The sequence below is a fragment of the Medicago sativa genome, chromosome 2 (genome assembly GCF_051527215.1).
Source record: "Medicago sativa cultivar Bolivia chromosome 2, Bolivia_mono, whole genome shotgun sequence".
NCBI lineage: Eukaryota > Viridiplantae > Streptophyta > Magnoliopsida > Fabales > Fabaceae > Medicago > Medicago sativa.
This window is the reverse complement of record NC_140750.1, coordinates 78844797-78860773: the sequence shown is the minus strand read 5'-3', so window position 1 is coordinate 78860773 and position 15977 is coordinate 78844797. Positions and strand designations below refer to the sequence as shown.

The window sequence follows — 15977 nt, the reverse complement described above, 5'->3', positions numbered from 1 at the left end:
AACGAGAAAACAAACAACGTCACACAAGTTACACATCACACCGCAACGGATATTTTTTTGGCCATGTGTTATGCATCTATGCACCTAAATGGACTAAATGGATGACCTCTTAAATGAAATAAATTTGAACTCAAGTACAACCTATTTAAGTACCGGAAGCAACTCAACAAATTGTCTATGACGACTATTAAAGTAAACAGATACACTATCAAATACACATTTTTTTTTGCTTTTTTTTGGTGTTTTTTATACTACTTACTAACAAATTTGATTTTCTTCCCTTCTTTGCTAATAAGTTTGATAAATCGTTGTCTAATAAAGTTTTTTCAAGTTTATATGCATAAAGTTTTTTATTTAAAAAGTGGAAAACAATAGGTCATGTACTAGATTTGATGCTGTGAAATAAAGAAATGTTCATAGTGTTAACATTTGAACCAATTAGTAACATTTGTTTTGATTCAATGTGGAACCATTTACTTGTTTAGTTTCAAATTTATAGGAAGTTTGAAAGTATAAAATTTACAAATGATTTTTATTCTATGCTTTTTCAAGATTGACATGAAGAATAATTTTACAAATGAATTATTGTGTTTTAAGTAAATTAGAAAGATTTACATCTGTCGTGGATTTACCACCACTAGTATAGTATTGCAGTCAACAGAAAAACAATTGGTTAAGGAACCAATAGATTTCAACATTGAGTAAATTGGATCACGAGAAGCGAACTTAGTATCCATTAAGTACAGCAAATCCAGGTTGTGAGTTAACAAGAGTCAATTAAGGGCCTTGACTTCTCATGGGTATCCCAACCCACGACAGTTCCAAGAATTAGGAGGCTTTTTATCTTTTGTATGTTTGGTAAATTTTGACCAACATCATTCCTTATGTTGTTGTCATACATGGTCTTCCTTTCCTTATAGAAAGGACTCTTAAGGTCCATATTATCATCTGATTGCTTCTATTCATGTTGTTGTCATTTTGGATTTGTCTAAAAACTTGACTATGATCTTTACCATCAAAACAGTTTGCTGTGAATGCATATAATTTCTTTATAGAAGACTTCCATTGAGTTGTTTGTGATTGCATTTTTCATAATTATGTGCAAGTGTGTCTCTTGTGATTCAAGGAAGCGGACACAGAGTGAATGAGAAAGACATACAGGAAGCAGAGCTAAAAAATGGAAATACAGTGTGAAAGTGAAAAGCACAATGCTACCACTTGAAAAATGTTTTGTATTAGTTCTTTTTATATCAAAGTCAAGGCAAATATGCATGTTGGTTTTGAATTAATGGTCAGGAAGTATATAGTTATTTATGGGGGGTGTTGTTATTATTGTGCCTTTTTTATTACGAGGTGTTTCTTTCTCATTTTTTGACTCACATAAACTACAAATCACATAGCACACTCCAGAAGATTGAATGTGTTATGTGATCTGTAGTTTATATGAGTCAAAAATGAAAAAGAAGCACCTCATAATAAAAAAGGCACAATAATAATCATGTCCCACATAAATAACTATATGCTTAGTTACCATTAATTCAAAACCAACCGACATATTTCCATGACTTTGATATTGAAAGAATTAATACAAACCCATTTTTTAAGTGGTAGCATTGTGCTTTTCACTTTCACACTGTATTTCCATTTTTTGGTTCTGCTTCATGTATGTCTTTCTCATTCACTCGTTGTCCGCTTTCTTGAATCACAAGAAACACACTTGAACATAATTCTCAAAAATGCAATCACAAACAACTGAATGGATGTCTTCTGTAAAGAAATTATATGCGTTCACAACAAATTGTTTTGATAGTAAAGATCATAGTCAGATTTGTAGATAAATTCAGATTGACAGTAGTTATTTTTTCAAGTAATACTGGGTTTATGCTAATGTAATAGTTAAACACCAAATCATAAGCAAAATAGATTTGTATGCATGAAATCATAATATACACGTAAATATAAATATGGACCCTAAGCTATAGTAGTTATAACTCTATACCCCAAGAGATGACAAGGAAGATGGGAGAATTGGCTTTATCAACAACAACAAAAACCAGCTCAATAAGCATAAGAATAGAAACAGTTAGATAATAATATGGACCCTAAGAGTCTTTTCTATAAGGAGAGGAAGACCATGTATGACAGCAACACAGTAATAGTTGAATCGAATAGAAACCGAGTTGGAAATTAAAGCACAAAATTACAGCACGTAGAACATATATGAGAATCAAATCAATTGCCTCTCTAGCTCACTCAAGCAACAACGAAACAATCTCTGCCTCAATCATGGCTTGCCTATCAGCATAAGCTTTATGTGCCATAATCATCAAAATGTATGAAGCCTTCTCTTGACATTCAGTTGAATATGAGAATGAAGATTTCTCCGAGCAGTCCAACGAGAGGAGAAATTGCTTTGACTAATGCAAACGGGCCTCTTTGCTCCGAAGATAGAAGAAGAAGGGATGACTCAAGCAATGAACAATGAGCGATAAAGAATGTAAATGAATTACGTTCTCAAATTTTGGGTTTTATGGTGGTGAAATGAAGAAGAAAAATAATGAATATTGAGATGTAATCAATTGATGAAGGTGAAGAAGAAGAATATGGCAATGAAGATAGAGAAAGAGGGAAGGAAAATGATCTTGAACTAAGAGATTTTGGTGTTATATAGGAGGGCACAAAAGTAATATCCCCTGTTACACTTAATTTTTTTTGTGTGTGGGACCATGAAACAGTTTTTTTTTTTTGTGAAACCTATTATTGAAGGTCATTTTGAGTGAACCATGGGTAGACCTTTAAAATTAAGGACTATATTAGGGGCTTCCTGATTTTCATTTCCTCTTAAAGTTTTTATTTCTCATTTGAGCAAAGTAAGGTGATACATTATAACAATAAAGAAAGAAACAAGTAAAGTCAATATAAGTTGAAAAACAAAAATAAATGCAACAAACCTTAAATAAAGAAAATCAATTTAAAAAATGACCTAGATTGAAATTAATTTTCACCTAGATATGAAGAATGAAACAAGATTTGAACATTAATGGTTGACAACAACAAATTTTTTTCTTTCTAAAAGACACTAAATGGAGATGGGCTAATCACAAAAACGTAATCCATGCATAAAAAAAGTAGAAGATACTAACACAATCATTCCAACTTTGAAGAGGACCGAAGCATTCACGTTTTAAAGTTAGTGAAGCTCACACCAACACTAAATCTTCAACCAAAGCAATATGTAAATTCACAAATGCAAATGTTAAGAAATCAAAAAACACAAAGATTGCGGAAAATCAAAACCCTAACTCAGTGAAGATCAAATCTCAATTCACAAAAATGTTGGCTCTAAAAGATGGCGGCGAGAATGGAGGGTTATAAGGGATCAAGAACATGTGAGAATGGAGGGTTTTGACGGATTGGCTACGGAAAAAAAATGGCGGAAGCAAAATATAGGATGATGGTGAGAGATAACCATAGAGAGTGATGAATTGATTTAGGGTTTGATTTCCCTAAATGACGAACGAATGGGGAGAGTGGGAAGGATTCTGTGGTTTTTCACCCAAATTTAATTCACGCTAATACTATTCAAACCATAGTCGGTACAAATAGGTCATAGAGGTTCAATCTTACAAATCATCGTTGTTGGTAGGAAATAAACAAACTACGGCGGTTGAGGTAAAACTGTCGACGTCTTCACCCTACTAGCACCATTTGACCTTTTCTTCAGCCTGCTAGAACCATTTACCATTTTCTTTGCATTGGAAGGTGTTGTGTAAGAAGATGATCATTTGGAAAGGTGATTACACAACAAAGGATGGACAATTTACAGACAGGATGAGAGTTGTAGGTTGAAAATGTTTGGAGGTAAAACCCTCCACACCCCATTGTCATACCTAGTATAGTCCTCCTTTTTTTTATGTTATGTTGCTGGTGTTGGATAAAATAAAGCAACTTTTATGAATGATATCATGTCTTATTTGAGGGATATTTAAATAAAATATAGGATTAATTGCACTTTTGGTCTCCAATTTTACCAAACTCACAAAAATAACATCCTTTTTTTAAATCAATTTCTTTTTTGTCCTTCTATTTTTAAATTTGTTGCAGTTTTGGTTCAAGCCATGTTTTTTACTCAAAAATTGATTTTTTTGATTTTGCACAAAAACAAGGTGATTGATTGTTCGAATGTTAAATATGAAGCCAAAATATCACCCTGAAGAGCAAAATTCACCATTTTCAAGGCATACAACATGGGTTGAGACCAAAATTATAACAAATATAAAAATAAAGTTAGATTTATAATTTTTTTTTTGTGATTTTACTAAAATAGGAGTCCAAAAGTAATATTAAACCTATAATCTTTGGAACTCACTTGTCACCTAATATACATTTTCTTTTTGGCTTAATTGCATTTTTGACCCCCTATCATTCCAAAACTTACGGTTACAACCCCCTAACTAATTTAAATACAAAACAGCCCCCTAATTATTGAATCTTTGGCAGTTTTGGCCGCTCAAGGCCAAAAAAAATTTAAAAAAATGACACGTGGCACCTCATTTAGGGTGCCCCGTCAGCGTTGGGGGCCAAAACTGTCAAAGATTCAATACTTAGGGGGCTGTTTTGTATTTAAATTAGTTAGGGGGCTGTAACCACAAGTTTTGGAAAGATAGGGGGCCAAAAGTGCAATTAAGCCTTTCTTTTTCTTTTTTTTGTTAAAAATATAAGGTCCTCTAAGAGAAAAGAAAGCAAGAAACAAATACATTCTCCAAAGAAGTTCATTTACCCTTGTACTCCCTGCGTTCCAAAATGTAAGCAAAAATGAGTCAATAATGTATCTGGTACAAATTTTGAACCAAATAAAATAACTTTTGTTGACCAATTTTTGCTTATATTTTGAAACGGATAGAGTATATATTTAGCATTTTTATTTTATCAATAATTCACATGATTTGTTTTCATAAAATTATATTTATTTTTTTGAGCAAGTTTTCATAAAGTTTTTATAATGCACTGTTTATCCATTAACATGATTTGTTTTCATAAAGTTGTCTTTTTTTTAAGCAAGTTTTCATAAATTTTTTAATGCATTCTTTATACTTTTGAAAAGAATGATAATTTCTCATAAAAAAAATGACAATGAGATTTTTTTTAAGGGGAAACGATGAGATTTATTAAGTATTTATTAATAGTCAATGAATAAGTCCCAAAAATAAAAAATAGTCAATGATCCCTTAAGAATAGATTTTTGAATACATTAATGGTTAAGAACAACAAAAATATTTTCAAAAGACACTCAATGAAGCAAATCTAATCACAAAAAAACGTAATCCATACAAAAAAAAGTAAGATACTCACAATATCATTCCATCTTTGAAGAAGACTGAAATATTCAAGCTTGAACATTAGTGGAAATTCACACAAACACCAGATCTGCAACCAAGAAAATATGTAAATTAACAAACGCAAATGATAAGAAATTTAAATACACAGAGGTGGCAGAAAATTGTATTGGGGAAAAACAAAACACTAGCTCACTAGAGATCGAACCTCAGTTCACAAAAATGATGGCTTTGAAAGATGGTGAGAATGGAGAGTTTTGAGGGCTCTGAAAGAAGAGATAAAGATATTGACGATAAACCAAAGAAGCAGTAAATCAAGTTCTTTACTTAAGTCATGGATTTTTATGTTTTTGAATCTAGATCCAGTATTCTTGAAGCTGAATTGAATTTTTTCTTCTCTTGTTGAACAATTCGAAAAGTGAAATTTAGACAAAAAAATTGAGAAAAACTGAGATTTTTTTGACAAGATCAGAGAAGAGAATAAGAAAGAGATGATGAAGGTGTGGTGAGTGTTGTGTTGTTGAGGATTTTGTGTTTGAGTATTGCTTAGTGTGACGGCTGCTGAGAGGTAGAGAGAGGCGATGGAGGTGTGGTGGTGAGTTCATGTTTCAACTTTCTAGGGTTTCTAGGGCTATTTATGTTGGATAATTCAGTTGAATTGGACTTTTAGTTTTGGGCCTGCAAGTAACAAAAATATTGGGCTTAGTTGGATCTTCGGTCGAGACAAACCCATTTTCAGCTAGGCCGATTTTGGATTTAATAAAACTAGGCTCAACCGTTTAAGCCTAGACAAACCCATTTTTTCTTATTGCTTCACCCCGAGACCCGTTTTAACCCGCCCCGATGGACCCGCAGGTGACTCAGTTATTTTGGGTTGTTGACGGGTTCAGATATCATGCCCAGCCCTACCAAAATCTATGCAACCATGAACAAACTCATCCTCGTATGAAGCCCATTTACCCTTACACATAGTTAGCATGATTTTTTTTATTATCAATAATTATCATGATTTGTTTTCATAAAATGATTCTTTGTGCACTATTTATATATACTTTTTGAAAATCATAAAAAAACAAAAGAATGAGATTTATAAATTAGTTATTAATAGTCAATGAATAAGTTCCCAAAAAAAATAGTCAACGATCTGGTTAAAAAAAATACCCTCTTAAAGAAAGTTCCCAAGAAATAAAAATAGTCAACGATCAGGTCAATGATAAAAATGAGGATATTACAATATAAAAACATATCAATTAAATGATTTCTCAATATATGTTTTTTTAGGGGAGGTATAGAAAATCTAAATGAAGGAGTATTAAAATCTTTTCACTAAAAATATAATATTATGTATGAATTAGAATTACCTCTCCATTCCTCTGGGGGAAAAATGTATGAATTATTTCTCCATAAATCATTGTTTTGTTAAATGTTAGCAATATAGAATGAAACACATATTTGATTAATGACCTAAAAAACATGATTGATTGATTAAAGAATGATTAATTGTTCAAATTGTTCCTATAATGTACGTGAAATTTCAAAAATGCCTATGTTTCCTTAAAAAAAAATGTCTATGTTAAAATAAACACATATTCTATCTTTGCAATTTGAGATTCTTCCTTTTGTTTATCTCCCAATAGTCCAGTCACATAGAAGACGCTAATGTGACAAAGAATTTTACCACCTAGCTAAAGGGAGCTTCTATGAAGAAGTCAGGCAAATGACTTCATCGGTGCAGTCGTGTGAATGGGCCAATCAGATTTCAAGTGATGACACGTCAGAAACCCTAATCATGTTCCAGTGCAGCGCGGTCTACAGTAAGGAAACTTTTAAATATTGCAATCTAGTCCCTATATATATTTTAATTATTTAATTAATAAAAGTTATTAAATTTATTTTATTAAAAAAAAGTTATTAAATTTATTATATTGAATAATTAAAATGAATATTTAGTTTTAGAAAATCCCCTCCATTGTTTTTTTGAATCACCATCTTCTTCTTCACATCTTCTTCAACTCTTCTTCCTCAGAAATCACCATCTTCTTCATACCACGAAATCCAACGTTTTCATCATCCAGTCCTCTGCAATCATCATCTTCTTCGTCATCCAAAATGATTTAATGTTTTCAAAATCAATCATCTTCTTCGTATGGTTCACCTCCGTGTTTGATTCTTCTGTCAAATCGTTTTCTTCATATGAGGTTCATTTGTTGTTCGTCGTCGTGGATCAGTTTGTCAGAAGTTGTTGCAGTTCGAAGTTGCTTGTTACCCTAAAAAAAAAAGTTAAGGTGATTCTTATTAGCTATTTTTATCGTTTTTGAATTTTGAATACTCTCGATTAGGGTTTCGATTTTCCCAATTCTGGAAAGTGAACTAGTGGATTAACGTGTTATGTGTTAATTGAAATTTCGATTATGAAGCAACTCTTGTGTATGAATTTTGAATTTTGGCAATTAGGGTTTCAATTTTCCCAATTCTGGAATGTGTTTTAAGCCTCAACGGTGTATGAAATTGGAATATTAGGGTTTCAATTTTCCCAATGCTGGTCTGGTACTTGGTGGATTAACGCTTAAAGTCGTAACTGTGGTTTCTATTTTCTAGCAATCCTGATTGGGATTTTAACTGTTGTATGAAGTTTTGTTCCTAAAGCTCATGTTGCTGATACCTAACGGAAAATTACGAAAGAAAGGAATTGTCAAAAGTAAAAGTATGTACTCAAATGGCATAATCTACTTTCATTCATTCACCAAGTAATTAAGAAGTATGCAAGACTAAAAACTATGAGAAAAAAATGCATAAAGAAATTCAATATTCAAAAGCAATATCAAATTAACAAAATCTATCAAAAAGTTAACTTCAAGACCAAAACTGGTTCGTTTTTCTGCTTGACTTGGTTGTCTATGGTCATAGTGCTGAACACTTTTCTTGCAACAATGAACTCAGTGAAGTAACTTTGAGTTCATTTAATGACTACATTTTCTATGTTGATTTTCCCTTGTTGTGGGGTTGTGTGGCGTCCAATGTTTGTCTAACAACTTACTTTTCTCGGTATGATCCGTTGACAAGGTCCAATATGAGTAGCTTTCTTGCTTAGCGCTGTGTGGTTATTAGTGCTATAAACAAAGAGTGTGAGTTGAGTACCTCATTGTCAAGTTATACTAATCTTTAACCAGTTACGATATCTTCAAGACTCACATGTTCTTCAGTATAATCTTTGAGCGTGAGTTGAGTACCTCATTGTCAAGTTATATTAATATACAGTCTTTGATTCTTGACTGCTGATTAAAAAAACAACTTGCTGATCACCCTTATGTTATGATGTGAAAATTGAATCAAATAGAAGCATTTTTTGTTGGCAAAGATAGGTTTTATTACTACTATGTGATTGGTTCAAAAATATGGTTATATAATGGATACATTCCTGATGCATTGATAATCTAATGTTTGTTATACACTCATACAGCTCATATCAACAATATGAAGATGAGATGGTCAAGTCAAGGAACATAAAAAGGAAGTAAAAGGGTTCAGACATCAAATCGGCATAAACGACATTGGTAGAGGTATGTAAATAGAATGCTAAAGCAATTACCATAGTTATAATTATAGAATTCAACAAAATACTCAAAAGACCATGATTGCATCGCATGTCGTCACCGAAACAATGTCAAATATGGACCTAAAATGACCATAAGTTCCAACCAAAACATAAATAAAGTCTTAAAACTCCAATCAATGGACCTAAAAAGACCATAATTTACAACCAAAACATAAATAAAGTCTTAAAACTCCAATCAAACAAGACAATAAATTTAAGATTGCATATCCATTCAAACTTTCAAACTTTGACCAACGCCTTTCTTTTTGATTCCTGATAAGTCCAATAGTCCGTAGCCTTTGATAACACCTCTTCTGACAACACATTGTTTTTACTTTGCACCAATTGAAGTGCAAGTTTCATTCTTGAAGCAGTCACAACCTGATACAATATAACCAATCAGGACCATTCATAATCTAATTCAATGATACAATCATACTTATGTTTTAGTGACCACAACTTAACTTACCGTGATTTTGTCGTAATCAGTTCTATACGCACCTTCAGTAAGCCACTTAGCCACAAACACTCCACAGTCATTTCTATATCAAGATATTATCATCAGAACACAACACAATCAAAATAGTTGTTACATATCAATCATAACTAGTTAGAAGTTTGATAATTACGATCCAGTTCGTTGACGTGGAAAACATCTTGGTTCAATCAGACAAAAGCTTGAAATTGGTGTTGTTGAAGAGAGTGTGCTGATTCCATTGAAAGATTCGTGAGTAAACATTTCCTCAAGAAATAAACCCTGCAATAAATTAGAATATTTATGAACTGAACCGAAAAAAACATACGGTACGTGATCAATACCAAATCACATACCAGCTTAAGCACTTCGCGGCGTCTATGACTTTGTCTTTCTGGACATGGTAGAGAGTCCAGCAAAAGTACTTTGTTCTCCACGAAATCAACAATCATTAGATACCAATGAATCCCCCTATCATTAATGGGAATAAAAATCTGAATTTTTTTTTTGAAAAACAAGTAATAAATAGGTTATCGTTATGATGGGGTGAATCAGTTTTAATGCAAAGCTACGCATAAATTACCTTGGCCACAGAAGTTGCGCAAGACATGAAGCTAGATTGATATCTCTTCCTGATATTGTCGGGGTTATGATGCCAGTCCAAAGCACATTGCTGCATTGAATATAATTTGTTAATTGTCTTTAGTATTTCAAATAACCAGAAGCTATGAGGTATTATATCTCATTATAGTCAGAAGCTATTACCGAAAACGACGTAGGCAGATACCACACTCTGTTCTCCTTGCCAAATGCAGGCTTAAACCAATTCTGTCTTGCCACAACCAGATTTATAACCTGCAAATGATGACAATCACATTTCAGCTGAGATAGTTCATCTTTCATTTGTAGATGTTAAACAATGTTAAACAATAATCACCTCCTGGTCAACAAGACATCTAGACATCAGTGTTTTTAGAGCCTTCCTATCCCCATATACGCCACATGTTGTTCTGATCAAAACCTCGTCCCTACGAAACAGAATGAAATGCAACCACATGTGATCAGCCACATTATACTACATGAATCTTTAGATATTATATTAACAATGATATATATGAATTTCTAACCTAGTTGAATCTTCCTCGTCCAACATGAAAATGTATGCTGCTGTGTAAGCACATATATCATTAATTGCCATATTTGATGGTGGTCTGAAAGCTATTGGCATCCACTGCATAATTAAACCGTTTTGAAACATTCATTAAACTCAATTAGGGAGTATGAAAACATTTAGATGTTTATAGCTTATAGATAATATAACTTACTTCAGGAATATCGAAATCACCATATAAGCCGTCGTATCCGACAGGAGTCCAAGGTTGGTAGTTCAAGTAAAAGTCGTGATCGTCGTCTTCTTCTGGTTTTAAGAACAATTTCTTCTTAATTTTGTTGTATTGTAAGTCATCAAGTAACCCTTTTCCTTTACTTAGATTGAGAACCGGAGGAGCTGACTTTGTTTGATTGTCCAAAATAAGCTTATTCTTGGACTTTGAGGCTTTTTTCTCTGTCTGAGCAAACTTCTTGATGACCTTTCCACGGTCAGCGATTGGTGTCGATGCTGTTGAGTCGTAATTGACTGCCTCCTCCTCACCACTATTGTTAGGGGTAGTTTGGTGACTAATCAATCAAATACCAAAACAGATGTAGAACAATATTAGTAGCTTGTCCAGAACAACTCAAAGGACGACACGTTAACACATATTCCATACAACTATACTGAGGTGTGAGAACATAGATTTTAGGACATGTCTATTTTCCTAGCCTTACAAGGATCTGTCTAGCCTTACCATCTAAACACCTATGTTCCAGAAAACTTGAATGGCATGTAAACACATGTAGTTTTCAGATTTATTCAATTAAACTCTAAGGAAAATGTAAGCACATACAAGGATTTATTCCATCCAACTCCACTGACATGTGAGCACATAGATTTTTTAAAATATGTTCCAGAAACATTTGAATGCCATGTAAACATCTATATTTGCCAGATTTATTCCAATAAACTGTAAGGAAACGTGTTGATGGTCATGTTAAACTATTGAATATAAGTCATTTTAAACAAAAAAAACTCTAAGGTCATGTGAAACTCAGAAAGAACAAAGCCAAAAACCATATTGGATAAGTACCTTGATGAAATCACAATAATCTCTGATTTGACTTCCTTACTCTTGCTCTTGGTTTCTGTTACCTTCTCTGTCATAAGAGCTGTAGTTTTTTGGAAATCTGGATTTGTATGCTTAGGATTTGTAGTTTTCTCCCTTCTTGTTGATTTTCTTCTGTTATTTCCATCTGGTGTTGTCTTACGTTTTCTTGGAGTTCCTTTTCCAGCCATTGTTTTTTTTTTCTGTTGTGAAGAGTTTCTAAGGTCGAAATAGAGAAGAAGAGTTGGGAGTAATGCTTTTCTATAATGGTTTATACGTTGGAATGTCTAAGGTCACAGTAATAATAGTTAAGAATTAGTGAATTAAGTTTCTTTTGATGTAAATTCCAATAACTTAAGGCACTCTATCGTTATTTGCAACCCAAGTATAGGACATTAAATGCGCCCACATAATAGGAAAACGCATCAGTTATCAATGCATATGACATTTAGTTTCATTTATCATTCATTCTTTCCTATGTAAATAAACTATTGTAATTTGTGTAAAAAAAAAAAATTTAACTAATGTGCTTTTCTGATGATATAGTGTAGGAAATTTGTTGTTATCAATACAATGTCTGGTGGTGGATCAACTTCAAGGACTCATAGGGATAATGGAGAAATACTTACTGCTTATATCATCAATGAGGTTAGAACTTCCTATTATTTTATGTTGAGCAATTGAATATTGTTTAGTGAATTATCTAAACTATATATCTCATTTACAGCCGTATGGAGAGATTAGACCTTCCTTTGTTGAGCATTTTATCCACAAACTTGGAAGAGAATTTATATTGATTGATGCAAAATCCAATAGACACAAAGTTAAGTTCAATCAAAACATTGAACATCCACTTCTGACTGAGGGATGGATCAACTTAAGGGAGTTTTATGGTTGGAATGAAGATAAAGTGATCTTTATGAAGTTCTTGGGGAATGATTGTTTCCAATTCACTGCATTTCGTGGACATTTGAATGTCAACTCATTGCCATCATGGCACACTTACAAGCAAGGAATTGAGGATCTCAACCATTATGAAATGATCTTAACTCCTTATATGGCTGCAGGTTATCAATTGGTAAGTACCAACAACTCCTTCTAAAATGATACATCTCTATAAAGTTGAAAGCTATTCTAATTGTCATTTTGTTTTTTTCAGACACTGAACATTGAATTTGGTGATTACATTAGAAGCTCAGGCTTCTCTGCTATTAATATGTATGGACCTACAGGCACCGAGTACAAATGTGATGTACTAATAAGGGATGGAAAAAAGAAGGCAACAAAGATTGACAGTGGGAGGAACAAATTTTGTAAAGACAACGGATTCCATGGTGGGGATAAGCTTAAGTTTAAGTTTGTGGATATAAGTACATCAAATGTAATGAAGGTTTCTAGGATTTAAGTAGTGTGTTGGACTTTGGTTGTATTTTTTGTGTTTTGTGCCAATGTTGGTAAGTTACTTGCACTAGAATTTAACAAAACTGTACATTGTTTTGGTAGTCTATTATAAAACTCATATGTTTTGTAGTCTATTATAACACTCCTGTGTTTTGTGCCAATGTTGGTAAGTTACTTGCACTAGAATTTAACGATTATGAGTAACCTACGATCACTCTTCCAAGAACAGTCAAACACATGTATGTGGAGGTATACCTTACATATGCTATAATGGTCATTTACAGAGGTGCTTCTTTTTGATTTATCGCTCAATTAGATAAATCAATTAAATTTAGTTGATTATATTCCTCTTAGAAAATAACATACCAACAGTTCCTAATAAATCAAACTTTATTCAACAACACAAATATTTTTTGAGGTTGAGCATGTGTTTTGAATTTGGATAGACCTTTTTCAAAGCCCTATAGAATAAATAGGATAATATCTACATGTTCCTAGCATTATGATTTATGGCTTTTAGTAATAATACTGGAAGTGATACGATAGTAAACTCAATGAACCTGAGATTAGCAAAAAAAGGCAAGGTTAAAGATTGTGCAAGGTTAAAGAAGATGAAAACCCACCAGTCATAGATATATACATATATACCAGGAAATAAAAAAAAAGGCAAGGTTAAAGATTGTGCAATTAGTGGTAGGAACACCTACACACTAATTATATGTCTTTGGCATAAAGCCATTAATTACAGACCACCAAAATATGAAAGGCAAAAGGTTAATTTCAAAACACAAGGCACGAGCATATCACCACCATCTTCCTACTCAAAGAAGGAACCAGGATCCTCTTCAAAGAGGTAGCTTTCTTTCATAACCTTAATCTCATTGTTAAAATGAATATTAACAATGTTGAAGATGATCCGGTCTCCTATCACAAAATTGCTTGCTGCAGCGAATTCCTTCCATCCATCTTTAATCTTCACATGCCATGGATAATCTTCATACCACATAAGACAGCTCTCCTTCTCCCCTGCTGGTCCACGAAGAATCACATCATGACAAACAATTTCCTTCATATAGTCACCCATCGCTTGAGGCACAGTCTATGTGAAATAAACAAACAAACCAACACAGTCAGAGTAAAACCAATAGATAACGGTTACAAATCAAATAACCTACAAACAATTAAGGAATATTATACATGGATATGATACTTACAATTTCTAAGGCCTATGTGGGATCCTCGGTCAATTCCATGGTGAATGCAACAGCTTTGCGAAGGCCTAAGCTCCCACTATGCCATGTCGGGAAAGCGGAGGGTAGATCTTATATGGCAGATGATCAACGTGAAACACGCTGTGTCCCTGATAGCTTAGGAAGATGAAGTGGTTCCCTTGCAATCCGTAAACCTCCCTTAAATGCAACCAGCCATCAGTTAAACATGGGTCGTCATAATCCTGGTTGCACCGGACCACAAAGGTGTTTCCATCCTTGTCAATCAAGGTCCAGAACTCACCCAAGTATCTTCGGTACTCTCGATAGAACCGTGGTTCAATCTCTCCGTAATCCTATCAACATTTATACATAGTCAATAAAACAAACTCCTCTACCATTCAAAACATTCCTTCAAAATTAAGTCAAAGACAGTCCTATACTAAACATGGTCTTTTAAAAACAAAGTAATTCCTTCAATTCAAAGACACAGTCCTATAGTTTAAATACATTCCTTCAAATCAATTCAAAGACAGAGTCATATAGTTTCAAAACATTCCTTCAAAGTAATTCAAAGACACAGTCATATAGTTTCAAAACATTCCTTCAAATCAATTCAGAGACAGAGTCATATAGTTTCAAAACATTCCTTCAAAATAATTCATACACAGAGTCATATAGTTTCAAAACATTCCTTCAAAGTAATTCAAAGACACAGTCATATAGTTTCAAAACATTCCTTCAAATCAATTCAGAGACAGAGTCATACTGTTTCAAAACATTTCTTCAAAATAATTCATACACAGAGTCATATAGTTTCAAAACATTCCTTCAAAGTAATTTATGCCAAAGTAATTCATACACATGATTTTTTTAAACAGAATCTTATACAATCAAGGAATTTACTGCAAACAATGTCTTACACTATATAGATACAGAAACTTAATCTATTCTTAGTTTATTAAAACCAGAAACTGAATCTATTGAATTAAAAGGGAGTCATTTTTCCACACAAACCAACTCTACACAGAAAAATCATATTGAAACTAGTCAAAGTCATCATGCATGAAAAAGGAATCATGAGAAACGTTAATGAGAAATGAAAAAGGACTGGCTAACCCGATTCTTCGCATGGACAGTCATGAAGTGTGAAAGCCTCTGTCTGACGCAAACATCTTTCTTCGTCGTCTTTGCCATCGTCATATCCATATACATCTTCAGATGAAGCTTGGGGAGAAGTACAGAAAAAGAAAGGTTACTACAAGAAGAACCTTTTTTGGAAACTTCTCAAAGAAGGTGAAGGGAAAAGATGGGATTGAACTTATGATGTGGGAGGCGAGATGTGACTTCTCTGTAAACTGATCAGAATATGCTGACCTTCAGAAGGGTTAGATGAAATGAATTGAGTGTTGTGGGAGGCGATATGACTTCTCTGTAGGCACTTTGAAAAACTTGAAATGTGATATTTTCGATGTGTCATCATTAGTACCCAAAATATGTATTATTTTAACAATTGTTTATGGATTGATACCCAAAATATGTATTATTTTAAGGAAAATAATGTGATAAAAAAACATTATGTAATTAAAAATTTAATATACTGAATTAAAGAGTAAAAACTTGAAGTTGGTGATATTGGCAAAAAACTTGAAATATAAATTAAATAATAATCTTTAATTATATATTAAATTATAATATTTTAAGGAAATATTATTGTTACTTAAATTATGTCTTTTTTTTTAAATAAAAAACTTAACCCAT

At 32.9% G+C, this 15977-nt stretch overlaps 1 protein-coding gene across 1 annotated transcript; it reads left to right on the top strand.

Annotated features, from left to right (window-relative positions):
- Positions 1 to 11617: 11617 nt before the first annotated feature.
- LOC146951113 (uncharacterized) lies at positions 11618 to 13012 on the top strand. Its single transcript, XM_085748714.1, has 3 exons — positions 11618 to 12255; positions 12335 to 12685; positions 12767 to 13012. Exons 1-3 carry the CDS (start codon positions 12181 to 12183, stop codon positions 13010 to 13012), a joined length of 672 nt encoding a protein of 223 aa, XP_085604840.1. The 5' UTR covers positions 11618 to 12180.
- The last annotated feature ends 2965 nt before the right edge of the window (positions 13013 to 15977 follow it).

Coding starts and splice junctions, on each gene's coding strand:
- LOC146951113 (XM_085748714.1), top strand. CDS start 12,181: ATGTCTGGTGGTGGATCAACTTCAAGGACTCATAGGGATAATGGAGAA. Junction 12,256..12,334: donor CTGCTTATATCATCAATGAG/GTTAGAACTTCC, acceptor TCTCATTTACAG/CCGTATGGAGAGATTAGACC. Junction 12,686..12,766: donor TGGCTGCAGGTTATCAATTG/GTAAGTACCAAC, acceptor TGTTTTTTTCAG/ACACTGAACATTGAATTTGG.